A 25464-nucleotide genomic window follows, 5' to 3' on the forward strand; every position below is an offset into this window, starting at 1 on the left:
TAGCTAGTAACTTTGCTGATTCAGTCCATCACTTTCTTTATTCATTCTTCTTTAGTGGAAACCTCTTCATCCTTCAGTTTCGAGGTGGGGGGAATCCTTGCTGCTGAAGTTATATACATAAATAACTTAACTATCTTCTTTGGAATTTCTGTCCCTATAACCCCTGGCAGAAAATCTTCTCAGTGTGCTGTTATTTCTTGTGCATCTGCAATAACAAAAAAAGCCCCTACTGCTGCCTCCCTCTTGGAAATGTTCCACAGATTGCTGTGCTCGTTCTCATCCCTCTGAAATCTGGTGCTGAAAACTTTCCTGTTGGGACCGAAACAGCAAACACTTCCTTGCCTTCTCTTCCTGACCAGATCCACCCACCTGCAGGACCAGCAGGGGATTGCAGAATCTCTTTTTCACTTCCTCTTCCCTCCCCCGCTGGCTAATTTGGACGCTTCTCCAGAGTAAGCAAAATTGGGGCTGGAATTTCGTCACTCTTGAGTGATTCGGCTTCCAAGGAACCCCCATCTGCCTGTATAAAGAGGAGAAGGGGAAACTCATGGAGCTCATTCTGGAGCAACTGAGAGCTTGGACCTTGACTGCTTCTGCACCCTCAGCTTTGAGCAAAAAGCCTCCTCTTCCATTCCACAAGCAAAAATGAAGAGCTTCATTGCTGCCTTTGCTTTCCTGCTGACCATCACTGCCCTCCTCTTCTCCCAGGCTCAGTCTCATATAGGTAAGTCCCCCTTTCCTTCTTCACAGCATCACTGCCAAAGGCATCTCAAGCCTTGGGGACCACAGTCTGCACCACCATCTTATTCCAAGGCTGTCCTGCACTCCTGGCTGCTCCTGCTGCCTCAGGAACTGGGCCAAGCAGGAGAGGGCTATTGGTGGCCACCAGCCATGGTGGCTACGCTCTGCCTCTGTGGCTGGAGACAGCAACACTTCTGGAGACAAGTTGATGGAACCCATGGGAAGGGAGTGTGCTCGGGTCCCACTTGTGGGCTTCCTATTGGGGCATCTGGTTGGCCATTGTGAGAAGAGGGTGCTGGACTAGATGGGCTACTGGCCTGATGCAGCAAGGCGCTTCAGATGTTCTTTTAAAACTCCTTCCCACTGGAGCCAAAGATGGCCACCAACTTGGAGGACTTTAGAAGAGCATTAGTTCAATTCATGGAGGATAGCATGGCTTCTCTTATATTCTTTAGGGGGAGCACAGTGAAGGAGGGATGGTCCCCTCCCAAAGGGTTTGCTTGGGAGGAGAGCAGGGCCCACTGCAACCCTCCCCAAGGCACCTCTGTTGGCCAGAGAGAGAGTCCCAGGTTCACTCCCCAGCATTTCCAGGTAGGGCTGGGAATGCCCCACATCTGACACCACACTGAGCCACTGCCAGTCATAGCAGACCATAGTGAGCTGGATGGGTTGACTTGCTGAAAGGTAGCTTCTTATGTGCCTATTAAATTAGCCCTCTAAGATTTCAGCACTCATGACTGTGGATAGTTTTAGGGAAAGAACAGTAACTCAGTGCCAGAGCATCTGCTTTGAATGCAGGTCTCGTGTTCAATCCCAGCCACATCTCTAGGTTAGGCTGGGTTAGGCGTGAAATCCCGAACAGTTGCTGCTGCCAGTCTGTGTAGACAATATTGGCTTAGATGGACCAATGGTCAGACTTGGTATAAATTAGCTTCCTATATTTAATAATAGTCCTTGATTCAGAATCCTTGGGACTAGAATCTTACTTTGGGGGAAGAAGCTCAGTGACAGAGCAACTGCCTTGAATGTAGAAGATCTCACGTCCAATCCCCTGTGGAGTCAAATCAAGACTGCAGGAAGCAGAAGTCATTTGTTCACTCCCTTCCGCTCTTCTCTCCCACAGACTCAGGCTACTGCTGTAAGAAATACGTTATGAAACCCATACCACTCAGACTCTTGGTGTCCTATGACTATGCAAGCAGCAAGTGCTCCCTGCCAGCTGTCGTGTAAGTATGAAAAACTCTGGAAACAATTTGTGTGTGATCAGCCAAGCTACAAACTATTAGCAATAGCTGCAGAGGCCAAAGCCCCTTTGCAATTCCATACCAGATCAGGGGGCTTCAGGGAATCGCCTCTCCGTCCTGGAAGTGACCTGGTGGCCTTAGGGAAGCCTCAGCCCCTGACCCCAACTCTGATGAGATGCAGGTGGGAGAGTGAGTCAACAGCTTCCCAGGGGAGGGAGAGGCTCTGGAGGGTGAACGCCAGGGGTGCCCTCCTCTTTCCCACCCCCAGGCCAAAGCCGGGATGCCTTTCTCCATGTAGCTCTGGGACAGAGCACCTGTTTGCCTATAGATGGTCCCAGGTACAGTCCCAGGTGGGGCTGGGATATAAAGGTAAAGGGACCCCTGACCATTAGGTCTAGTCGTGACCGACTCTGGGGTTGCGGCGCTCATCTTGCTTTATTGGCTGAGGGAGCTGGCGTACAGCTTCCGGGTCATGCGGCCAGCATGACTAAGCCGCTTCTGGCGAACCAGAGCAGCGCACGGAAATGCCGTTTACCTTTCCGCCGGAGTGGTACCTATTTATCTACTTGCACTTTGACGTGCTTTCGAACTGTTGGGTCGGCAGGAGCAGGGACCTGTTCAATGGGAGTTCACCCCGTCGCGGGGATTCGAACCGCCGACCTTCTGATCAGCAAGTTCTAGGCTCTGTGGTTTAACCCACAGCACCACCCGCGCCAGTCCTTCCCAAAACTTCACAGAGCCACTGCTGCCAGTCAGTGTAGACAGTGCAGAGCTTCCGACGCTCTGGCTGGCTGGGCACTAAACAGACATTTCTCTCTTTGCAGATTTACCACGAAAGCGAATAGGCGGCAGTGTGCAGACCCCAGTGCCGCATGGACCCAGGAACGTATCCAAAGTCTCTCCCAAACATTGACAGCACCCAGCAACGAATGAGAAAACCAAGTGCGCGAAAGCCTTGCCATGTGCAGAACATGCACAGCCACCCACACCCACCCATGTGACAGTTGCACTTTATTATAATGTATTTTAATTTATTTATTTCAGCATATTTTAAGCAGTTTTTGTATTATTGTTTTCCACAAGGGAAGTGAGATAGCCCAGAGGTTCTTTCTGTAAAGCATCGTCACAAAGACCTTTCATGTGAATAAATATCAGGGCAAAAATATCAGGGCAAAAATGGAATCCTTCTGGGCCTCAGACTGGTTCATTCTGCTTCGCCCCTCCCTCCCCCATCCCGCTCTCAAGGGTTCAGCTTCGTTCTGTAGCTTAACTGGGGAGAGGGGAGGAGGCAAGAAAAAGCGGCTCATTGGGTTTCTCTGAGTTTCTCATTCTTTCCAACTTGGAAGTTCCATTTTCTATATTTCTGCATCAATTTTTCTTTTAAAAGCCTGTGGAAAAACCCACATGAATTTCCACATATATTTCCCCTGGTGTATCTACATTTGTACACAATTTTGCCAAATATATACATTTTGGGCAAGGAATTTTCCCCAATATAATTTTATGTTGTGACATGCACCCCAATTTCTGAGCAGTGAGAGACTCCAGGGTTCCCTGCACTTTCCTGGGGTTCAGCACTTCGCCTGCTGAAAACAACGGCATCATTAAGAAGCAGAGGTTCTCCTGTTAATTAGAGCTTAATTGGAGTAAAGTACAGGTGTGTGCTAGAAGAGATGAGATCACAAACTGCAGAGCAAACCAACTGCAAGGACTTTAAGATTTGTACTTGAGATAAGACTTCATTCAGATGACTGGCAGAATCCGAGACCAGGGAGAAGAGCAAGTGGAAGAAGATTGGGGGAAATTTAAGACTTATCTGCATAAATACTGTAAAATTTCTGAATGTTGATGGCATTGAAATGAATTGTGGAGGCTCTAGTAACAAGATAAAAACTTAGGATTAAACCAATAACTAGATAAATGAAGGGCTATGAATTTGCTGAACCAACTCTTAAAAGGGATACAAGAATGGGAGATGTGAAGAAGTCAGGAAAATATGTGAATTCTAGATATAAAATAAGAAAGAGGGAATTTTTGTGTTTTTTGTATATGTGTTTTTTCTTTTTAGCTATTTTTGTATTTTTGTATTTTAGTGCTTAATGTTTGTATTGTTGTATTTTGTAGTATGTATTGTGTGTTTCTATATCTTTTTTTCTGTACTTTTTATTCTATTGTTAAAACCCAATAAAAAACTTTATATAAAAAAGACTTCATTCAGTGCAAAAGACAAGGGAGGGGAGCCTACGGTTTCTTTATTTAAAGTTTTCTTCACTACATTTATGATTCGGCAACCCTCCTCTGAATGTTAGTTCAGATTATATTTGTACAAGCGGAGATGGAAGAAACTGGATTATAAATATGGAATATGACATCAAATGGAACCATGTGTGTAAAAAAAAAGGGAAAAGGGAGGGAAGCTCTATTTTGCAAAAGGTTTATGATGGAAACTTAGAGCTGATTCTTCCCCATCTTCTATTATTTATGAAGTGAACTGACTAACGCCAAGAGGGCTTGGATTTTAATTTAATTGGAAGTATAATTGCTCATATATCTTTAGTTGGAAGGAAGGATGAAAGGAGTCTGTGAACTGCCAAGGAACTGATAAGGTTCTTTATTGAGTCATCTGCAGTTCAACGGACCGCTCTCTTTCCAGGCTGAGGAAAAATGGTGACAACAGGTAATATTTACTGGGATAGAGTGACTTTTGCAGTTGTTGTTAAAGTTGCAGATGGAGCGATGGAGAAATTTCTGGAACAGCAATGGGATATCAGTTTCGCCCAAGGCATGAGGGATAACAGCAACAACCAGGGGGAAAGAAAGACATAATATCTTACAAGGACAGGAAGAAACAACATGGACAGAATAATTGCCACACACAGGAAAAATAAGGATATACTGTAGTTTGAGCTCCTCACTTATAGTTTTATAAATCATTTAATGTGTCAACACGAATAGAAGTTATTAATATTGCAGTTGTATGAGGGATTATTATTATGACTGGAATGTAATTGAAATCAATAAGATTTTGGAATGCAGAAATAAAGAAAACCATGAAATCTAGCAAGTGTGGGAGCCACTTTAACTAAATTTTATAATTCGGTATTTGAATGATTGGTATTAATACTTATATTATAAATTGGTATTGTTATAATGAGGCTATTATTGGACTGTAATTGAAAACCAATAAAAATAATCACAAAATATTGGGAGTGGGGCGGGAATCCTTGTTCAAATAGGTTTGGCAACAAGAAGGAAATACCGTATTTTTTCGTATATAAAACTAGGTTTTTTAACAAAAAAAAAAAGGTTTAAAATTGGGGCTCATCTTATACACAGGAAGTGCTAAGGGGTGTTTTCTTAATTTGGACTCCCCCAAAATAGGGGGCATCTTATACATGGGGGCATCTTATACATGGAAGAATATGGTAACTTTGGGAGAAAAATAGAACTGTCTGGGACTGAATAACTTCAGAAAAGGCTAATGTGAATCTAAGCTGCATCAACAGAAGTATAATTTCCTATCGCTCTATTCTGCCTTGGTCAGACCACACCTGATCCCCACCTGTGTAGAGTTCTGAGCACCACAGTTTAAGAAGGATATTGACAAGGTGGGAGGTATGTAGAGAAGGGTGACCAAGATGACTAAGGGCATGGAAACCAAGCATTATGGGGGATGGTTGGGAAAGCTGGGGATGTTCAGCCTGTAGAAGAAGGTTGAGAAGTGACATGAGAGTCTTCTTCAAATATCTGAAGGGCTGTCACCTGAGCAATGGAGCAAGCTTTCTTTCTACTTCCCTGGAGGATACAACTTAAATCAATGGATTCAAATTCATTTGCTACCCACCCATAACCCTAAAATGGCCTGAACTTTCTCTGGACCTTCTTCCAGTTCTCCTATGTTTGCCCTCACAGGTCCTCAGCCCTTCCCTGATGCTTTGGAAGCATCTGAGCTCTTTACCCAGAAATGGGCCTGGTCCAAGAAAACACCCTTGTCAGTCAAAATATGCCATGAATGATGGGCCTCAAGATACGTCCACATCCTATCTTGGGCATCAACCCCTCACTATCTCCCTTGCTTTTGGGTAGAGTGGAAACTGTTTTGAAATTATCCTTGACAATTTTCCTATAAAAGGAGACCAGCTGGGACCTCAAGGTATTGAGAGTCAAAGTGTCCCTGAGTCCTCTCTCCACCTCCGCCTGCCATGAAGTTCTCTGCAACTGCCCTCACCTTCCTCCTACTTGTGATTGCCTTTGCCCTGGCCACTGCTAGCCAATGTGAGTCTACCCTTCTCTTCTCTTACATGTTTGTGATTCAGTAGATTTATACCCACTTTTGATTGATTTCAAGACAGCCATGTAATAACAATATAATTACTTGTTTCATACCCTACACGGAGAAACTTTCAGTCATTTGCCCATCTGATGGAGGGAGCCAGAGGGGCCTTCCCCCCCAGCTCTGTAGCCCCAGAGCAAGTGGTCCTCAGGACTGAAGTGGTGCAGGAACCAAACCAGACTGAGTCTCTCCACTCAGACAGGCCTTGCGCCTCCTCAGTAGGAGGGAATAGCAGGCAAAATCAAGGGCATTTCCAAATGTAGAGCTGAAATGCTGGCTCCCCAAAAGGAGCCAATCTCACCTATGAGAAGGTGCCACAATGAGACCTTGTGTGACAACTCCTTTGTGTTGCTCAGCCAAAAAGTCACTCCTAAGAAATTCTCACTCAATTCTCAAGGCTAGCAATGAAAAGTTTCACAGGGCAAAGTTTCCCATATCCTTGGCAATGGGGTGATGAACAGTTAAAAGGGAGATTAACCTATATTGAGTTCTCTCTGTCAGGGGAAGACACCAAGGAGTTCCAAGATGAGGCTCGTGATGGTAGTCTTCCTTGTCCTCCCTCCTCAACCACACTTAAAGAGGAAGCAGGTGACAAACTTGCATGGACCGTTCCTTCCCTACTCACTATATAATTCTCTCTAAATCAATCTGTAAGGGGCATCAGGAAAGGGGCAAAGAGCAAGCGAGAAAACAAACCCCCTTGTTTTGTGCCACATATCTCTATGGGATCAAATTTCAACACTTTAGCATTGTAATAGATTTTTTTTTTTTGGGGGGGGAGGCTAAACCCTGGAAATTAATAAATAGTAGGATTTTTATTACCGTATTTTTTGCTCTATAACACGCACCTGACCATAACACGCACGTAGTTTTTAGAGGAGGAAAACAAGAAAAAAATATTCTAAACAAAACAGTGGATGTATGATTTTTGTGGTTCATGCTGTGGCCACAGACATGTGATCTGACGGTGAGTTTGGGGTAGCCCAATGCAAAAATCCTGAGGATCCATGTGGGTCCATGCTTTGTAACCACGTTTTTGCCCCATTGCGGCCCCATGAAACAGTGGGTGCGTGTGTTTTTTGTGCAGGCTGTAGCCATGGACATGCTATGTGATCTGATGGTGAATTTGGGGTGACCCAGTGCAAAAATCCTGAGGATCCATGTGGATCCGTGCTTTGTAACCACGTTTTAAGTGGGGAGGGAAGGAAAAGCACTCAAGGGACAAGGAGCACACGTGGGGGGTGTGGAGAAGGGTGCTGCTAATAATGCAGGAGAGGCTCCTCTCCGGCTTTGCTCCTTTAGAACAAGCAGGCTCTGCATCTCTCCCTCCTCCCCAGCAAGGAAACCACGATAGTAACCACTCTGAGACAAATCAAGAAAAAGTGCGACCAACACTCTCCCCCAACAAGCACAGTGAGGTCAACACACACACACACACACACACACACACACACAGAGAGAGAACTGGCCCTAAAGTTGCAGGGCGCTGGAAGTCGCAGGGGCGCTGGGGGAGTGAATGGGAAGCAAGAGAAGGAGAACGATCCCTCACACACACACAGACACACAGAGTGTCAATTCTAAAGTCACAGGGGCACTGGGGGAGTGAATGGGAAGCAAGAGAAGGAGAACGATCCCTCACACACACAGAGACACACAGAGTGTCAATTCTAAAGTCGCAGGGGCGCTGGGGGAGTGAATGGGAAGCAAGAGAAGGAGAACGATCCCTCACACACACAGAGACACACAGAGTGTCAATTCTAAAGTCGCAGGGGCGCTGGGAGAGTGAATGGAAAGCAAGAGGAAAAGGAGCCCTCACACACACAGAGACACACAGTGTGGATTCTAAAGTCGCAGGAAGAGTGAATGGGAAGCAAATCACACACACACAGACACACAGAGTGTGGATTCTAACGTCGGGAGAGTGAAGGGGAAGCAAGAGGAGAAGCAGCCCTCACGCACACACAGACACACAGAGTGTGGATTCTAACGTCGGGAGAGTGAAGGGGAAGCAAGAGGAGAAGCAGCCCTCACGCACACACAGACACACAGAGTGTCAATTCTAACGTCGCAGGGGCGCAGGGAGAGTGAAGGGGAAGCAGGAGGAGGAGAAGGATAGCTCAAGCACACACACACACACACACACACACACACACACACAGCCCCTACAGTGCCTAATCCAAAATCGGACAGCAAAAAACTGCAGGCAGGGACAGAGAGCACGGGGTTGTTTTAAAGCAGCCAACTCCCGCTCTGCTTCTCTCCCTCCTTCCCGGCTCCGCTAGCTGACAGGAGCCGCTTACACCCGCTTTGCTGTTTCAAAGCGAGCCACGGACTGCTCACGACTGCAGCAGATTCCCCCGCCATCTGTAGGCATTCGCTCCATAACACGCACAGACATTTCCCCTTACTTTCTAGGAGGAAAAATCTGCATGTTATGGAGCGAAATTTACGGTATTTTGAGCACTGAAGGGAAGATTGGAGGCCAGTACAGGCTAAGCTTTCTTTCCAAGCCAGGGCCTTGCATGGAATAGAAGCATTAACATGACAAAAGGGGTTGATGACCCATCTAAGAGGAGTCTTGGGCCTGGGCAGGCAGAGGTTGTCATGCTGATGGGGTGTGTGTTTGAGGTGTCAGGAAAAGAGAGTATTTAGAGCAAGGTGTGCTGGAAGGAAGAAGGGGAGGAAAAAGACTGGGATCCATGTTGGGCAGGCTGGCTGAAGGCTGGTTGGGAGAGATATTTTTGACTCCAGGGCTATACTGCTGTGGGGGACAAGCAGTGGTCTTGAAAGGACCGTGCTGTAAGATATGGACTCCCTCCATGCAGACTGAAGGTGCAAATAAGTGAATAAACCATATTTCTTAAAGCTACGACAGTCTCTGCCGTGTCTCAATTCTCCAAAGGAACGCAGACCCTGTGTGAATGCCTGGAACCCCCTGGAATCTTGCTACCACTTGGTAGAGAGTGTGTGCGTGGGGGGGTGACACCTGACTTTTTTTAACAGTATGAACAGTTGCTACATTTTTGGCATATGATTGTGATATGGCTGTTACAAAAAGAGACCCCAAATCAAATTTAAGTAATAGCTGAGACAAATATTTATTTTTCTTTTTTTTAAAAAGATATTTATTAGAAGTTTAGGAATTACAAAAAAGAAAAAGAGAGAAAACAACAAAAAAATTAACAAGACAAACATTACATTACATTACATTACATTACATAAAAAGAATAACATAAAAAATACAACAATACAGTGAAAAAGAACAATAAAATTATAAAAAACCCCATACATCCAGTATTCTATATCTTTACCTTTCATTTACTTGTTTCATCGACCTCCTCACACCTCCCTTTTTGTATTCTAATTCAATTAATTGTTTCCGCAAATTCTTTCCATCTTTCTCAATTTTTGTTCTAGAATTTATCTTAACGGTCTAACCTTACATTTTTCTACTGAGACAAATATTTCCATTATAGGCAATGTTTTATATCCATCCAATGAAATATTTGCAAAGGAAGATCTCAATTTATTAGCAGTATGAATCATATTTAGGAGGCTTACATAAATTGAAGTAGTATTCGGCAAAGAGATTGTTGATGGTTCTTGGGTCGTATGTCAATTGACCACTTGCATCTAAGAGAATTGGTACGAAAGCAGGTTCTTTGTTTTACTTAGAGCATTAGCTAGTTATTTTGGATTTCTGTTCCTGAATTCATAAAACCTTTGTTTAAGAAATATCATGGACTTGTCAACAGTGTGATTGCAAAGCTTCCAACTCTCTTGGTGGAGAAGAGTTCAGCATATATCTACTTAGATCCTGTCTTCCTGTGCTCCTTCTCTAAGGTCTCAATGTCCAAGTATAGTTGTTGTATCTGGAGGGCAACTTTTCTATTACGTTTCGCTTGTTCTGTGATGCACACGCCACAAACTGTGGCTTTCACAGCATTCCACAGAATCTCATGGGAAACATGGAAACCAAACCTTATGAGGAATGGTTCAGGGAAGTGGGTATGTTTAGCTTGGAAAAGAGGAGACTGAGAGGAGATACGGTAGCCATCTTCCAATATCTCAAGGGCTGTTACATGGAAGAGGGAACAAGCTTGTTTTCTCCTGCTCTGGAGGGTAGGACTTCAAGTTACAAGAAAGGACATTCCAACTAAGCATCAGGAAGAACTTTCTGACAGTAAGAGCTGTTCAACAGAGGAACAGTCTCCCTCAGGAGGTTGTGGACTCTCCTTTGTTGGTTTTTAAGCAGAAGTTGGATGGCCATCTGTCATGGATGTTTTAGCAGAGATTCCTGCACTATGGGGGGGAGTTGACTAGATGACCCTTGGGGTTCCTTCCAAGTCTCCAATTCTATGATTCTATCTGGAGAGTTGCTCTCATTGAAATAATTTAGGATAGCCTGTTGGATTGCTTCCTCAGAGAGGGAAAGTGGCCACAGTTTTCAATGCTCCCTCAGCTGTCCCTATGAAGGAGGAAATGTTCATTGAAGGGGGATTAGGGCTTCATTCTCTAAAGCATCAATTCAAGAGGCTGGGAAGGGAAGAAGGCTCATTCTAGTCCTCCCTGGAAGCAATCCAACAGGCTATCCTAAATTATTTCAATGAGAGCAACTCTCCAGATAGAATCATAGAATTGGAGACCTGGGGTCAGCACAGAACCTCTAGTTCTTCTTTGTGATGAATCTGCAAGAGGAAAAACATCTGCTTTGGGGCAAATTCATAAGAAGCCTGATAAAAGGCAGCTCTCCAGTTACTTCAAATATTTAATGGGGGGACCAAAGGGATCTCAGCCCCTAGGTGTTGGCTCCTATGCACTCCAGGAACAAAAGGGGAACACTGCCCCCATAATGCTGCGTCATACAGGACAGCACCGCAGACGTTCTATTTTTGAGCAAGAGAAAGAGTGTGTGCTTGTGCCTAGGAAGGAAGTAGCATCTCTTTCAAGAGACATAAACCAATCCTTCCTTATCCAAATGATTCATGGTGCCCTGACCCCTTGCCTAGCTGAGGTGGCTCTGGGGGTAACCGGGGGACAGTTGAGGCCAGCACTGAGTGAGACTGAGTCAGGAGGTGTTGTGGCAACCCAGAGGTGGATGCAAGGAACAAGGGGTGGTCCAGCAGATGACACAAGCCAGCTGTTTCCATAGGAACATAACAGAAGGACGTGAAAAGAGTATGCAGCACAACCGTCCCGTTTTAAGCGGGATGTCCCAGATTGACAGAAGCTGCCCTGGCTTCTGATCCCCATCTTGGGTGTTCCATTTTGGCTCCTGTGCTCTGGCTGTGGAGCGGAAGGTGGCTGTTTCTTTGTCCCACACTGTGGCCCAAGTCAGTTGACTCACACCAGTGGATGGGACCCCCCAAAAATGGAAGCAAAACCTACCTTGCCCCCACGCGTCACCACTCTTCCTCCTCCTTCCATCGCAGAACTTGTGGAAGCCAGCTCCTGGAAGTACAGCTCCAGCACCCACAGAGGAGGAGGAGGTGGAAGTCAAGGAGGGGGCAGAGGAGGCGGCGGCGGCAGACAATGGCACAAGGGGGGGAGGCAGCAGCTGGCAAGCGAAAGAGGAGGCAGGGAGGAGGTGAGTGCGCAGGCAGTGGGGCAGCAGGGTGATGTGTGGAGGTGCCCCAATTTGCCCTCCCAAAATGTTGGAGGGTATAAAAGCCCCTGCTGCATGAGGCCAACAGCCCAGCTAGTCCTGCAGCATGTCCTTACAGTGGCCAACCAGAGGCCTGTGGGAACTTGCCAGCAGGAATTAAGGGGGAAAGCCCTCTCCTCCATAGCTGTCAACTTTCCCCTTTTCTTGCAAGGAATCCTGTTCGGAATAAGGGGATTTCCCTTAAAAAAAAAGGGAAACGTTGACAGCTATGCTCTCTTCCAATGTGGTTTCCAACAACTAGATACATTTCAGTTTAGGTTTAGGCCTGGTTTTGGCACAGAAACTGCTTGGGTCACCCTAAATGATGACCTGTGCCATTACAGCGGTACCTAGGGTTACAGACACTTCGGGTTACAGACGTTTCAGGTTACAAACGCAGCTAACCCAGAAATAGTACCTCTGGTTAAGAACTTTGCTTCAAGATGAGAACAGAAATCGTGCTCCGGCGGCGCGGTGGCAGCAGGAGGCCCCATTAGCTAAAGTGGTGCTTCAGGTTAAGGATAGTTTCAGGTTAAGAACGGACCTCCAGAACGAATTAAGTACTTAACCCGAGGTACCACTGTAATTCTCTTTGACCTCTCAGCGACCTGGAGCAGCTGTCCAAGTTAAGAGTGGATGGCACCCTCAATTAGTTGTAGTTCTTGTATCCTAGCTCATCCTGATGAGGACCCTGAAATGGCCAGCTAAGGTCACTGTCTCACAAAGAAACCTGTCTGACTTGTTCAGCAACTTCCTCTGTTAATCTCCAAAGCACTGTGAGTGCCAGACCCCAAGAATTGGAAGCGACTTGGAGCATCATCCAGGTTGACCCCTAAAACCTACAATGTTACTATTATTACTAATATCATTATCAACCCACACTTAACCATAAGGTTAAGGGCATGTTACATCATTAAGGGCAGGTTACATCATTAAAAGGGACGCGGGTGGCACTGTGGGTTAAACCACAGCCTAGGACTTGCTGATCAGAAGGTCGGTGGTTTGAATCCCCGCAATGGGGTGAGCTCCCGTTGCTCGGTCCCTGCTCCTGCCAACCTAGCAGTTCAAAAGCACGTCAAAGTGCAAGTAGATAAATAGGTACCGCTCTGGCGGGAAGTTAAACGGCATTTCCGTGCGCTGCTCTGGTTCGCCAGAAGCGGCTTAGTCACGCTGGCCACATGACCTGGAAGCTGTACGCCGGCTCCCTCGGCCAATAAAGCGAGATGAGCGCCACAACTAATGGTCAGTGGTCCCTTTACCTTTATATCATTAAAACACAGCCTTTTTTTTTTCAAGCAACTTACAACTATAAAAATAAGATGGGTCCTAGAACTATGCATTAAAACTGTGGGTCCTAAAACTATGCAGTGTTAATGGCAAGGGTAAAGAAGTGGGTCTTCAACATCCTCTGAAAGGTGTACAATGAAGATGCCAGATGCACCTCTATGGGGAGGGAGTTCCACAACTTAGGGGCTGCCGTAGAGAAGGGCCTGCCACCACTCCAAACCTCTGAGAGTGGAGGAACTACCCCTTTGCCAATTGCAGCACCCAAGTCAGTCTGTAGGGAAGGAGGCAGCTTTTCAAATATTTGAGGACTAAGCCCTTTAGGGCTTTGAACACTAGCATGAGCCCCTTGAATTGGACCCAGAAACTGGCACCAGTGAAGCTATTTTAGAGCAGGGCTTTGTATGAGATCGAAATAGAACCCCAGCCAGTAAACTGGCTGCTGCACATAGAGCGCATCACAAAAACCCAGCCTGAAAGTTATCAGAGCATGGTCAAGTCATCTCTCTCCAAAACGGTCCTTAGCTGGTGGATGCATTCTACATCTGCTGATGGGACACGTAAACCAGCTATCTACTTCTGAAGCATCTGAACTGTTTACACAGAAATTGGCAAGTTTGGTCAGAAAGTGGATCTGCTGCAGCAGCAGGTTTGGTCCACAAAACGGCTCTTATGGGCCTCCTTATCAACAAAAGGATGCCACAGATGATAAACTCCTGCCTCTCAATCTTGGGTATCAATCCCTCGCTATCTCCTTCGGCATCAGCTGGGGAGGAAGCTGCAATGCTTCTGACAAAGCCCTTGTCTCATGACATCAGCTCTGCATTCTAGATTTTGGGTAGCCAGAATCCTCTATAAAAAGAAATCTGGGGGAGCCTCAGGTACCCAGGACTGAATAAACGAAGAAGAAGTCTGGAAAGTGTCTTTCCATCTTCACCTGCCATGAAACTCTCTTTGGCTGCTCTCGTCTTCCTCCTCCTTGTGGCCACATTTGCCCTGGCTGATGCCTCTTCAGGTGAGTCAAGGGTGTCTATCCATCCTCCTTTCCTCTCCTCTCCTGGGGCACAGGCTGTAGGTCAGCGGAAGAGCACCTGCTTTGCTTACCATAGGTTTCAGATGTGACTCCAGCATTTCCAGGTAAGGTTGGTAAAGGACTCACTACCTGAAGCCCTGGGGAGCAAAAGCTCTCCAGTGAATGGTGCTAGTTAGAGAGATGGACCAGGGCTCTGACTCAGGATAGGGCAGCATCCTGTGTGCCTGAGATTTAGACCCTCTTTTACAGCTGAAAGATGGGCAGGATGGCTTTCATCATTAGGCTGTAATAATTATAGAGAGGGGCTGGTGGGGAGGGGAAGGAGAAAGTTGCTGGAAACCACAGGAGGGGAGAGTGCTCTTTTGCTGAAATCCTGCTTGCTGGTTTACCATAGGAACTGTTCCTTCACTGTGCGACCAGGATGCTGGACTGGGTGAACCATAGGCCTGATCCAGCAGGCTACTTTTATTAGAGGGAGACAGACAGACAGACAGACAGACAGACAGATATAGAGAGATTTGTACAATACATAGAGAGTTAAAAAATATTTAAGTGCTTTATAACAGCTTTTAAATAAATTTAACTAGGATAGGGCCTAGCAATGGGTGATGATTCCGTCACATTCCCTCTTTCTTTGTTCCCCATTTTTCCAATTGTCGGGTCTGTTTTCTGCATTTCTACATAGTTTGCCCATTCCCTTATTTAAAAGCTCTCGTGAAAATTCACCAGCTTTTTAGAGAAAGCTCCAAATATACACATTTTTGCAAAGTGTGTGCTCCCTAATGGAGCTCCCTAATGGAGCTTCTCTTTGGCTCTGTGGTGCTAGGGTGACGGGTTCTCAGAGCTGAAGTGGCACAGGCCCCAGAGCGAGTCTGCCCACCCAGACTGGTCTCTGGATCTCCTCACAAGGAGATACACAAGGTGTACAGTGGTACCTCGGGTTACATACGCTTCAGGTTACATACGCTTCAGGTTACAGACTCCGCTAACCCAGAAATAGTACTTCAGGTTAAGAACTTTGCTTCAGGATAAAAACAGAAATCGGGCTCCAGCGGCATGGCGGCAGCGGGAGGCCCCATTAGCCAAAGCGGTGCTTCAGGTTTAAGAACAGTTTCAGGTTAAGAATGGACCTCTGGAACGAATTAAGTACTTAACCTGAGGTACCACTGTATTGAATTTGCAACCTTCTGAAAATAAAAAAATTAAAATTAAAAAAGGAAAAAAGAAATGTCTCACCCAAGTCACAGGCTAGCAATGAAAGTTTCACAGGGCAAAGAATCCCGTATCCTTGGCAATGGGATGGTGGACGGTTGAAAGGGAGAGCAACTTATATTGAGCCGCCATTCATTTCTCTCCATCAGGGGAAGAGACCAAGGAGACCCAGGATGAGGTTCGTGATGGTAAGTCTTCCTTGTCCTCCCTCCTCAAAGAGGAAGCTGGTGCCATATTCACATGGGCAGTTCCTTCTCTACTCTGTCCTAAGGATGCTGTTCAGACAGCCGTTTCGTAGAATCATAAAACTGTAAAGTTGGAATGCACCCAAAGATCCTCTAGGCCATCCAACGTCTGCTTAGAAAGCTCAATTGAAGGGGATTCCACCACTTCCAAGGGAACCTGTTCCACTGTTGAATGACTCCTACCCTCAGAAAGTTCTTCTTAACATTGAGTCGGAATCTCCTTTCTTGTTTTTTGAGTTCATTGGTTTGGGTCCTCCACTCTGGCGCAGCAGGAAAAGAAAGCTTGCTCCATCTTCCATGTGACAGTCCTATCACCACATTTCAGGCCACAGTTTTTAAGGCTGCCCCTGCTGCCCCAGCCTGAGCCTGTTGTGTGGGAGGCAACATCCATTGCAGGGAGATTCAGGCTCCTTTCCATGAAGCATCAGTTCAGGTGGATGGGGAGTGAAGGAGGTCTATTCCAGCCCTCCCCAGTGAACCTCCCTTGATCGGAAGGAGAATGAACCCTTCCCCTCTCAAGGAGAGGCCGGGGCCTCCCAGAGCCTCTGTGAAAACTATCCCCCTTTCACGTTGCATGGTACAGAAGCCACTAAACTGTTCCAATCCTCACCTCTCCTTCACAGGCTCAAGTCACTGCTGCGTGAAATATAACAGGAAACCCATTCCACTCAAGCTCTTGGTTAGCTATGAGTATGCAGGCAGTACCTGCCCCCTGCCGGCTATCATGTAAGTAGCAACAAGTTTATTTTTTTTAAAAAAAACAAACAACCAGAAACCTCTGCACGTTCTGCATGTTCCAAAGTAACAAAGGGTTTTCTTTGTTTTCAATTGTTTGGCTCGTCACTGAGTTGTAGCCAACTTCATGTACTTGGCCAATGATCTGTACAAATCCAGCCCACCAGCAATTCTCTTGAGTTAAGGTGCACCCGGGTCACATTGAAAAGACATTGGTGCCACTTAAAGAAAGACTCTTGAGAAGATTAGTTTACCCCTTGCAGAACTACAGTTCCCAGGACACTTAAAAAAATCACAGCTCCCGGGATTCCTTGGGGCAGAGCCAAAACTGTGAAAGTGGTATTAAGAGTGCTTTAAGGGTATGATGTGTGTGAGAGCAGAGTCATTCCTAAGTCTTCTAGTTGTCAAAAGGTCCCTGGATGGAATCTCCTCTCTGCCCTAGGTTGGACAAGTTGCCTTAAGCCCCTCAACTCTGATTGGATTATGTTAACCATATTTATATTATAACTCTCTATGGAGCTCAAGGTGGTTATATGTGGCTCTCCTGTCCCCATATCAGCTTCACAACAATCTGTGAGGTAGGCTAGGCTGAGAGACTACACTGGGCCCAAGATAACTCATAGAGCTTCATGTTATGCAGGTATTTGAACCCTTGACCCCGGGTCCTAGAGGGTGAATGTCGGGAGCAGACCTCAGCACCACCCCAGTCAATCCCAAGTCAGAGAACAATCTTTTGCCTTGACCAACTTGGAACTAAACAGACATTTCACCTTTTACAGATTCATCACAAAGGGGAATAAAAGGATCTGCACTAACCCCGATGATCAGTGGGTCAAGGATCTCATCCACAAACTCCCCCCACCATAGAGACAACATCCCTCCCCTTCCTTCTCCACAGGAAGAAAAGAGAGTCCAGGGCTCAAACTGCTTTGAATGCTGGAAAGAAACAGCCGTGCAAAAAGTGAAGCAATATGATTAAAGCGAGTGATGCAGATCATGTGCTGAGTGCCTCTCATTTATAGCCTCGCAACTGAAAATGTACATTCCCAACCCTTTCATCCTGGCCAAAGGCTGAAGTGGAGGGCTGGGCTGGGCTGGGCTGGGCTGGGCTGAGGGAGGGTGGCTCTCAACATTTCACCTCATATCTCATATTGAACAGGGGCAGCCAACATGGTATCCTACAGAAGTCATTGGACTACAACTCCCATCATCCAGATTGACCATTGACCATGATGGCTAGAAGTTGATGGGAGTTGTAGTCTGACAACAGCTGCCTTTCCTTTCCAAGGAAAGCTGGGAATCTGGCCAGGAAATGGTGGAACCGGGCACAGGAGGCAGGGCTAGGACCTAGGTAAAATCTAGCTGCCAAGGCAACATAACAACCCAAACCTGGAATGGCATTCCCTCCTTCATGGGCCCAGGACTGCATCCCCCTCCTCAAATCTGGCCATGGGTGGAAGGGGAAGCTCACTTTTTCACCCAGGTGCTCCCAATTTATACATATTAGGATGTTTCTAGTCATCAGCAAAATTCCAACCAGTCCTGACTGGGCAGGGCAGAGGAGGCGTTCAGTCCTCCATCTCTCAAAGCTCGGGGGGAGGCAATTCTCCCATCCTGGAGAAGGAGCCTTCAAATGATTTATACCTTCTGATGCTGAGCAGAGTAACAAAAGTTTGTGGCACATGTGTATGTGTGTGTGTGTAAACTTCTGTTTTATTTTGGTGTTTAGGATATGTGTTTCTGTGTAGTGCACCCCTCCCACTCCTCTCCCAGCTCTCAGAGCTTGTTCCAACTATTTGAATCACTCCCCCTGCCTCTGAATAGCCAGAAACAGGGGAGGCTACAGTAGAGGAGGGAGTTATTGCTGCCATAGCCTGCTCACAGGCTTTCCATAAGCCACTGGTTGAGACATGTGTTCTGGTCTAAGTGAGACCCCCTATGGCCTGATCCAGCAGCCAGGTTCTTCTTACATTCACACTGTAAAACAGGAGTTGGATATTCTCAAGGAGGAGCCCCTGCCCTAACCCTTCCTACTGCATCCTGGACCAGCCAAAGCTTCTGGACACCCTTCAGAAGGCAGCCCCATGTGGGCCATATTGCAGAAATGCAAATGTGGGCTTTGTCGGGACCAGTTCTGGCTTTCCCAGGAACACGAGCTGAGCAGAGCCCCTCAACCCAGCAGACCTGCTGGATCCTGAGCTGTAAACTAGTTTCAGCAAGAAAATCCTGTCTATCCCTTAAGCTATCCATCTGCCTTGGGAGACAATGGAGAAGTGAGCCTTTTCGGGGTGAGGTCAAGCTGTTGGAAGGTTGCAACACCTGCTGTGGCTGTAGAGACCGATGCAGAGAGACATGTTTTGTTGCAGCTGGGGCAGATGTAAAGTTAAAGTTACTCTTTTGCTACAGGAGCATGGAAGGTGATCAGAACCACAGAGCCAGTTGACAGCTGGGTGCTACTCAAGCAGAGAAGCAGACACTCCAAATGAGGGGTGGGGTGGGGTGGGGTGGGGAGGTCCAAGGGGTCCCTACAGCTTTGGCAGGGAGAATGCAAATCCAGGCCTGATAAACAAGATAGTCAAAAAGGAGGTCCAGGTGGGCTTTTGGTGGAGCTAGCAGACAGGAACTGGCCTCTGTCAGTACCAGGCAGTGATGGAAGAAGGTCTCCACTTTGGACAATGTAGCCTTTTTTCTTTTAAAGGAGTCCTTAAGGTCATGGCTCCACTACACCCACAGCCTGGTTGCTGCCCATCCATAACCCTAAAATGGGTTGTTTTTCTCAGGAGCTTGTTCCGGCTGCCCTTTATTGCCCTGATGGTCTCCAACCCTCCCCTGATGTTTTTGAAGCATCTAAGTTCTTTGTGGGTTTTCTCAGAAAGTGGATCTGCTGCTGCAGCAAAGTTGGTGCACAATAAGTCTCTTATCAACCCTTTTCTCAATCAAAAGGAGCCGCAGATTATGGGCCTCGTGATCGGCCCATACACTGCCTCTCTATCTTGGACATCAGCCTCTCGGTATCTTCATCGCTATCAGAGGGAGCGGAAACTTCGCTGTTTTATACAAAGTCATTTTCCCCATGATGTCACCTCCTCGTTCTAGAGACAAGGTGGCCAGACTTGTCTATAAAAAGAGACCAGGGGATCCTCAAGGTACTGAGCATTGAAGGAGCCGAGGAAGGAACCTGGAGGGTCTTGAGTCCTCCCTCCATCTCCACCTGCCATGAAGCTCTCTTCAACTTCCTTTGGTTTCCTCTTCCTTGGGGCCACCTTTGCCCTGGCTTCTGTTTGCCCATGTGAGTCTACCCTTTTCTTCTGTCCCTTATTTTGAAAATAGCAGTAGTTGTAGTAGTAGTAGTAGGACAGCACAAACTGCAGGACAGCAGTAGGGCACCTGCTTTGCTTGCCATAGTTTTCAGGTGTGATTCCAGCATTCCAGGTGGGGCTGGTAAAGGAAGCCCTGGACAGCAAATGCTCATCAATGCATGATGATAGTAAGAGAGACAGACCAAGGCTTTGACTCACAGAGGGCTTCCCTTTGGTTATGTAGCCCCAGGGCAACTGGTCCTCAGTGCCACTGTGTGCAGGCACCAGAGTGAGTCCGTTCGCCCAGACTGGCCTCTGGATCTTAGCAGGAGCGGAGGGGACTGGTGGGGAAATCGCAGGGATTTCCAAACACAGAGCTGAAATGTTGGCCCACAAAAAGGCACTTGTCTCACCCAGAGAAAGCTGCCACAGGATTTCCTTGTTTTGCTTGGTGAAAAAGCCACCCTAAGAAAGTCTCACCCAAGTCATAAAGGTAAAGGTAAAGGGACCCCTGACCATTAGGTCCAGTCGCGGACGACTCTGGGGTTGCGGCGCTCATCTCGCTTTATTGGCCAGTGACCTGGTGGCCTTAGGGAAGCCTCAGCCCCCAACGCCAACTCTGATGAGATGCAGGTGCGAGAGCGAGTCAACAGCTTCCCAGGGGAGGGAGAGGCTCTGGAGGGTGAACGCCAGGGGTGCCCTCCTCTTTCCCAACCCCAGGCCAAAGCCGGGATGCCTTTCTCCATGTAGCTCTGTTTGCCTATAGATGGTCCCAGGTACAGTCCCAGGTGGGGCTGGGATATAAAGGTAAAGGGACCCCTGACCATCTGGGGTTGCGGCGCTCATCTCGCTTTATTGGCCGGGGGAGCCAGCGAACAGCTTCCGGGTCATGTGGCCAGCATGACTAAGCCGCTTCTGGCGAACCAGAGCAGTGCACGGAAACGTCGTTTACCTTCCCGCTGGAGCGGTACCTATTTATCTACTTGCACTTTGACGTGCTTTTGAACTGCTAGGTTGGCAGGATCAGGGACCGAGCAATGGGAGTTCACCCCGTCGCGGGGATTCGAACCACCAACCTTCTGATCAGCAAGTCCTAGGCTCTGTGGTTTAACCCACAGCGCCACCTGCATCCCCACCCAAGTCAAAGGCTAGCAACAAAAGTTTCATGGGGAAAGATTCCCACATCTATGGCTGTGGAACAGTGGACAGTTCATAGAGAGAGGAACCCATAATGACCCTCATTTGCTTTCTCTCTTTCAGTGGAACCTGCTAAGGAGACTCAGGATGTGGCTCATAAGAGTAAGTCTTCCTTGTTGCTGCCTCCTCAACTATACTCAAAGGGGGAGCTGGTGCCAGACACACACAAGCAGTTCCTTCCCTAATCTCTGTCCCAAGGATGTTCTTCACACGACCATTTTGGGCAACGTTGGCCACAGTTCTCAAGGGCTGTCCCTTTCTGAGCTTGTTGTGATGGAGGCAATGTCCTCCAAAGGGGGCTTCAGACTCCTTCCCATGAAGCATCCATTCAGGTGGGTGGGAGGAAGGTCCATCCCAGCCCTTTCCAGGGACCTTTCCTGGATCAGAGGAAAGTCACTTCCCCCCTCCAGAAGAGCAGCAGACTGGGACCTCCAGAGCCTCTGGGGGGCATCATCTCCCATTCCTCTTCCACACTACAGAAGCCACTAAATTATTCCATTTCCTCCCTCTCCTTAGGAGCCAGCTGCTGCCTTAATTACGTAAATAGACCAATTCCATGCAAGGCCATAAAATACTACGAATGGGCACCCAGCACATGTGCCAAGCCGGCTGTCATGTAAGTAGCAACCAACTTCATTAGATGGAGGGGAGCACAACTCTGCATGTTAAAAGTATCAAACGCTCAGAGCTGTTTGTTTCAAATCCTTGGATTGGTCCTTGATTTGCAGCAGATTAGTGCAGATCCAGCATACCAGCAACTCCCCCAAGTTAAGCTGCAACAGATCACATCCACAGCTTACACTGAAAGTGCCATTTCATAGACTCATAGAATTGCAGAGTTGGTAAGGATCCTGAGGATCATCTAGTTCAACCTCCTGCAATGCAAGAATATGCAGGTGTCCCTTATGGGGATCAAACCTGCAACCTTGGTGTTATTAGCACCCCACTCTAAGCAACAAAAGAACCTTGAAAAGTGTAGTTTAGGTGACACAGAGCTACAGTTCCCAGCACCCCAGGGAAACCACAGTTCCCAGGATTCTTTGCAGGGAGAGCCACAAGGACTGTGAATGTGGCATTAGAGGGCCAGGGAAATCCCTAAGTTTTGTAGTTGTCAGGAGGTCCCTGGCTGGAATCTCCTCTCTGCCCTGAACTGGCCATGTGGCCTTTGGGAAACGTCAGCCCCCAACTCAGCATTTATATCTCTCCATGGAGCTCAAGGTGGTATACGTGGCTCTCCCTCTTCTATATCATCCTCACCACAACCCTGTGAGGTGAGTTAAGTTGAGAGACTAGGACTAGCCCAAAGTCACCCAATTTAATGGCTGAGTGGGGATTTGACCCTTGATCTCCTGGGCCTTAGAGGGTAAATGCAGGGCTGGATTTAGGTTTGATGAGGCTCTAAGCTACTGAAGGTAATGGGGCCCTTTATATGCCCAGCTGTATCAACAACAAATTGTCGCTGTTTTTTGTGTTGAATATATGCTATATGGCAATTTATGGACCTAAAAGGTATCTAAAGCCATTCGCACATAACAAAATATGTATTTTATCAAAGTAATTGTTGAACTGAAATACAATTAAGTAGTAGTATATTAATAGTGGGGGCGCAAGAGAGTGGAGCCCTAAGCTATAGCTTGTTTAGCTTATACGTAAATCCGGCACGGGGTAAATGTCAGAATCAGCTCTCTTCCCTGCAACCCAGCCACACCCCATCAGCCCTGAGCTGTGGAACTTCCAAAGCAGAGAACTGCCTTTTGCTCAGCTTTGACTGGGCACTAAGCAGGCCATTCCTTTTTCATAGAGTCTACCTGAAGAAGAATAACAGAAAGCTATGTGTTGACCCCAGCAAAGAATGGGTCCAGAAGATCTTGAAGTGTTTTCCACCACCATCATAGAGACAACATCCCTCCTGCTCCTTGCTCCCTCCTCCTTCTCAACAGGAAGAGAACTGGAACCAAGTTTCAAGCTGTTTTGAATGCCAGAAAATCGGGCTTCTGCAATATGATTAAAGGGAGTAGTTCTGAGCATGTGCAGAGTGTCTTTCTTTTAAAATTGCATATTTGAGTGTTTCGATTGCAAGTGTGTGGGGGTGGATGCTTAAGGGTCAGCTGGAGTCATGGCCCTTTTGAGTTTTGTCCTGGACAGAGGCAGAGCGGAGGGCTAGCAGGGGTGGGGGCTCAGTTTTTTTTAATGCAAACTCATATTTTTATTTTTGCATGAAATGAGATCTGAGCCAGAGACAGGGGTGCCAACTTGAATAAAGTATTGGGAGGGGGAGCAGGTAAGCCCTGCCCCGCATAATTGATCACATGACATGTCACACACACACACACACACACACACAATTTGAATGGCAATGTTCATCAACTTGAGTGGAGCTCTAATATTTTATCGAGGGGTGTGGCTGAAGGGACTTTGGCCCCTAGGATTTGGCTCCTATGGCCAGGAGGATCTTGTTGCTACCTTCAGACAGGTGTGTCACTATAGCCTCTATTTCTATGGTTAAAAGCACCCTCTAACTGTCAATCATCTCCATGATGTCACTCATTGGCTAAAAACAGCGATAGACAGGTGCAGACTCATATCACACAATAATTGGATAGCGTCTTAACATTTTGAGCAAGGGCAGCCAATGTGATGCCCGCTGGATGCAGGCGGTGCTGTGGTGCAAACCACTGAGCCTCTTGGGCTTGCTGATCAGAAGGTCAGCGGTTTGAATCCCCGCGATGGGGTGAGCTCCTGTTGCTCTGTCCCAGTTCCTGCCAACCTAGCAGTTTGAAAGCATGCCAGTGCAAGTAGATAAATAGGTACCACTGCGGAGGGAAGGTAAACGGCGTTTCTGTGCGTTCTGGTTTCCGTCATGGTGTTCCTTTGCGCCAGGAAGAAGCTGTTGAACTACACCTCCCATCATCCATCCTGACCATTTGTCAGAGCTGGTAAATGTTGGTTCTTTATCTCCCCCTGTCTGGCCACCAACCTGGATGGCTTTAAAATAGGATTAGACATATTCATAGAAAGTAGTGCTCCCCAGGGGGTACTCAAGGGTACACAGTACCGGCACCTCTTCTTGTTGTTAAAAAGTATGGCACTTACTGTAACAACTTCATTGTGAGTACCGGCACCTATTGCTCTAGGAAAAAAGCACTGATGGAGAGGGTGATTGATGGCTGCTAGTCATGATATGTTATACTCCAGACTATTATGTTATACTCCCTCTGCCCTTGAATAACCAGAAACAAGGGGAACAACAGCAGAGGAGGAGTGGTGTTGGCCCAATGTGCTGCTCTTGGGTTTCCCAGAAGTATCTGGTTGCACAAATTGAGCTGGTGGCCCTCCATCATTACATTTTCCTGGAGGAACATGCTCCCTACTTTAACTGTGCTTCTCTATCATTCTCCACTCCACATTTTTCTAAACTCAAAAGCAATGTTGCAGCCTTTCCTTCGCATCCTGTCTCTGTTTCATGGGGTGCTGGTCTCTTGCCACCTCCTCGCTGAGGAGCTGCGTGGGCAGAAACTGACCTCCTTCTCATGAACTTTCCTTCCTGGAAATGGACTTAATCTTTCAATTGCACCCAGCTTCTCTTTTCCATTAACAGCAGACACGTTTGCCACTATGGTATCATCTCCTCAATTCTGGAGATGGAAATTACATAATCACAGATCACCAAGTTCATGGAAACTCGTCTTGATGAAACTGAACCAAACCCAGTAAACAAAAGAAAAGAAAATGGAAACCAGTTTATGAAGGTCGAAAGCAAGGAGGGTTACAATGAAGAGGCTTCAAAAGACTTTTCTCCATGAACCACTTGAAGATTGTAGAGGGCACTACAAGCTGTCGTGGCGATTGCAATGCTCTGTACTAGATACTTTCTGGCTTCTTAAATTTATTGCCTTGTGTTTTATTTAATTTTATTTTTCTGATTCATCCTGTAGTTTTGTTGTCCACATCCAAATATTTTATTGTTTTTATTGAAGCAACCATCAACATTCAACAGTTCCCACCCGACAGAAGGATCAGGTGCCTATTTAATTACACTTACCTTTTTTTTAAGGAAAAAAAAACCAATAAACCTGAAATGACTTTAAAGATATCATTCCACAAGTTGCTATATGTCCTCAGAGGCCTTTAACCGTATTAAACTATGGAACTCACTTCCACCAGAGGTGGTCATGGCCACCAGCTTGGATGGCTATAAAAGAGGATTAGACAAATTCCTGGAGGAGGAGAGAGCTATAGATGGCTACTAGATGTACTCTGAATATATGCTTCTGAATACCAGTAGATGGAAACCACAGGCGGGAAGAGTTGCTTTTGTGCTTGAAACCCACTTGCTGGTTTCCCTCAAACATTTCGAGAGATCAGGATGCTGGATTCGATGGGCCACTGGCCTGATCCTGCAGGCTGTTCTTATGTTCCTGCATGAGAGTAACACCAAGTCTCCCCACCTGTGATTCCCGGCACCTGGTATGCAAAGACATTCTGCCTCTGATTGGG

General features: G+C 46.9%; 3 protein-coding genes across 3 annotated transcripts; all 3 read left to right on the forward strand.

Annotated features, from left to right (window-relative positions):
- Positions 1 to 521: 521 nt before the first annotated feature.
- On the forward strand, positions 522 to 3149 carry LOC309519777 (C-C motif chemokine 5-like). Its single transcript, XM_082200899.1, has 3 exons — positions 522 to 724; positions 1865 to 1967; positions 2810 to 3149. Exons 1-3 carry the CDS (start codon positions 646 to 648, stop codon positions 2916 to 2918), a joined length of 291 nt encoding a protein of 96 aa, XP_082057025.1. The 5' UTR covers positions 522 to 645; the 3' UTR covers positions 2919 to 3149.
- Positions 3150 to 14031: 10882 nt separating this feature from the next.
- Positions 14032 to 17468, forward strand: LOC309520149 (C-C motif chemokine 5-like). The gene is made up of 4 exons (XM_082201620.1): positions 14032 to 14261; positions 15641 to 15679; positions 16360 to 16462; positions 17251 to 17468. Exons 1-4 carry the CDS (start codon positions 14189 to 14191, stop codon positions 17336 to 17338), a joined length of 303 nt encoding a protein of 100 aa, XP_082057746.1. The 5' UTR covers positions 14032 to 14188; the 3' UTR covers positions 17339 to 17468.
- A 2091-nt stretch (positions 17469 to 19559) lies between these two features.
- Positions 19560 to 22991, forward strand: LOC309519683 (C-C motif chemokine 18-like). Its single transcript, XM_082200759.1, has 4 exons — positions 19560 to 19760; positions 21031 to 21069; positions 21484 to 21583; positions 22769 to 22991. Exons 1-4 carry the CDS (start codon positions 19688 to 19690, stop codon positions 22860 to 22862), a joined length of 306 nt encoding a protein of 101 aa, XP_082056885.1. The 5' UTR covers positions 19560 to 19687; the 3' UTR covers positions 22863 to 22991.
- Positions 22992 to 25464: the final 2473 nt, after the last annotated feature.

Source organism: Podarcis vaucheri (assembly GCF_965113315.1).
Source record: "Podarcis vaucheri genome assembly, chromosome: 15".
In the NCBI taxonomy this organism is placed as follows: Eukaryota; Metazoa; Chordata; class Lepidosauria; order Squamata; family Lacertidae; genus Podarcis; species Podarcis vaucheri.

What these genes read in the sequence shown, in the direction of transcription:
- LOC309519777 (XM_082200899.1), top strand. Translation starts at nt 646, where the DNA reads ATGAAGAGCTTCATTGCTGCCTTTGCTTTCCTGCTGACCATCACTGCC. An exon ending in CCAGGCTCAGTCTCATATAG is followed by an intron (nt 725 to 1,864) that starts GTAAGTCCCCCT and finishes TCTCTCCCACAG; the next exon opens with ACTCAGGCTACTGCTGTAAG. An exon ending in TGCTCCCTGCCAGCTGTCGT is followed by an intron (nt 1,968 to 2,809) that starts GTAAGTATGAAA and finishes CTCTCTTTGCAG; the next exon opens with ATTTACCACGAAAGCGAATA.
- LOC309520149 (XM_082201620.1), top strand. Translation starts at nt 14,189, where the DNA reads ATGAAACTCTCTTTGGCTGCTCTCGTCTTCCTCCTCCTTGTGGCCACA. An exon ending in CCAGGATGAGGTTCGTGATG is followed by an intron (nt 15,680 to 16,359) that starts GTAAGTCTTCCT and finishes TCTCCTTCACAG; the next exon opens with GCTCAAGTCACTGCTGCGTG. An exon ending in TGCCCCCTGCCGGCTATCAT is followed by an intron (nt 16,463 to 17,250) that starts GTAAGTAGCAAC and finishes CACCTTTTACAG; the next exon opens with ATTCATCACAAAGGGGAATA.
- LOC309519683 (XM_082200759.1), top strand. Translation starts at nt 19,688, where the DNA reads ATGAAGCTCTCTTCAACTTCCTTTGGTTTCCTCTTCCTTGGGGCCACC. An exon ending in CCTGGCTTCTGTTTGCCCAT is followed by an intron (nt 19,761 to 21,030) that starts GTGAGTCTACCC and finishes TCTCTCTTTCAG; the next exon opens with TGGAACCTGCTAAGGAGACT. An exon ending in TGTGCCAAGCCGGCTGTCAT is followed by an intron (nt 21,584 to 22,768) that starts GTAAGTAGCAAC and finishes CCTTTTTCATAG; the next exon opens with AGTCTACCTGAAGAAGAATA.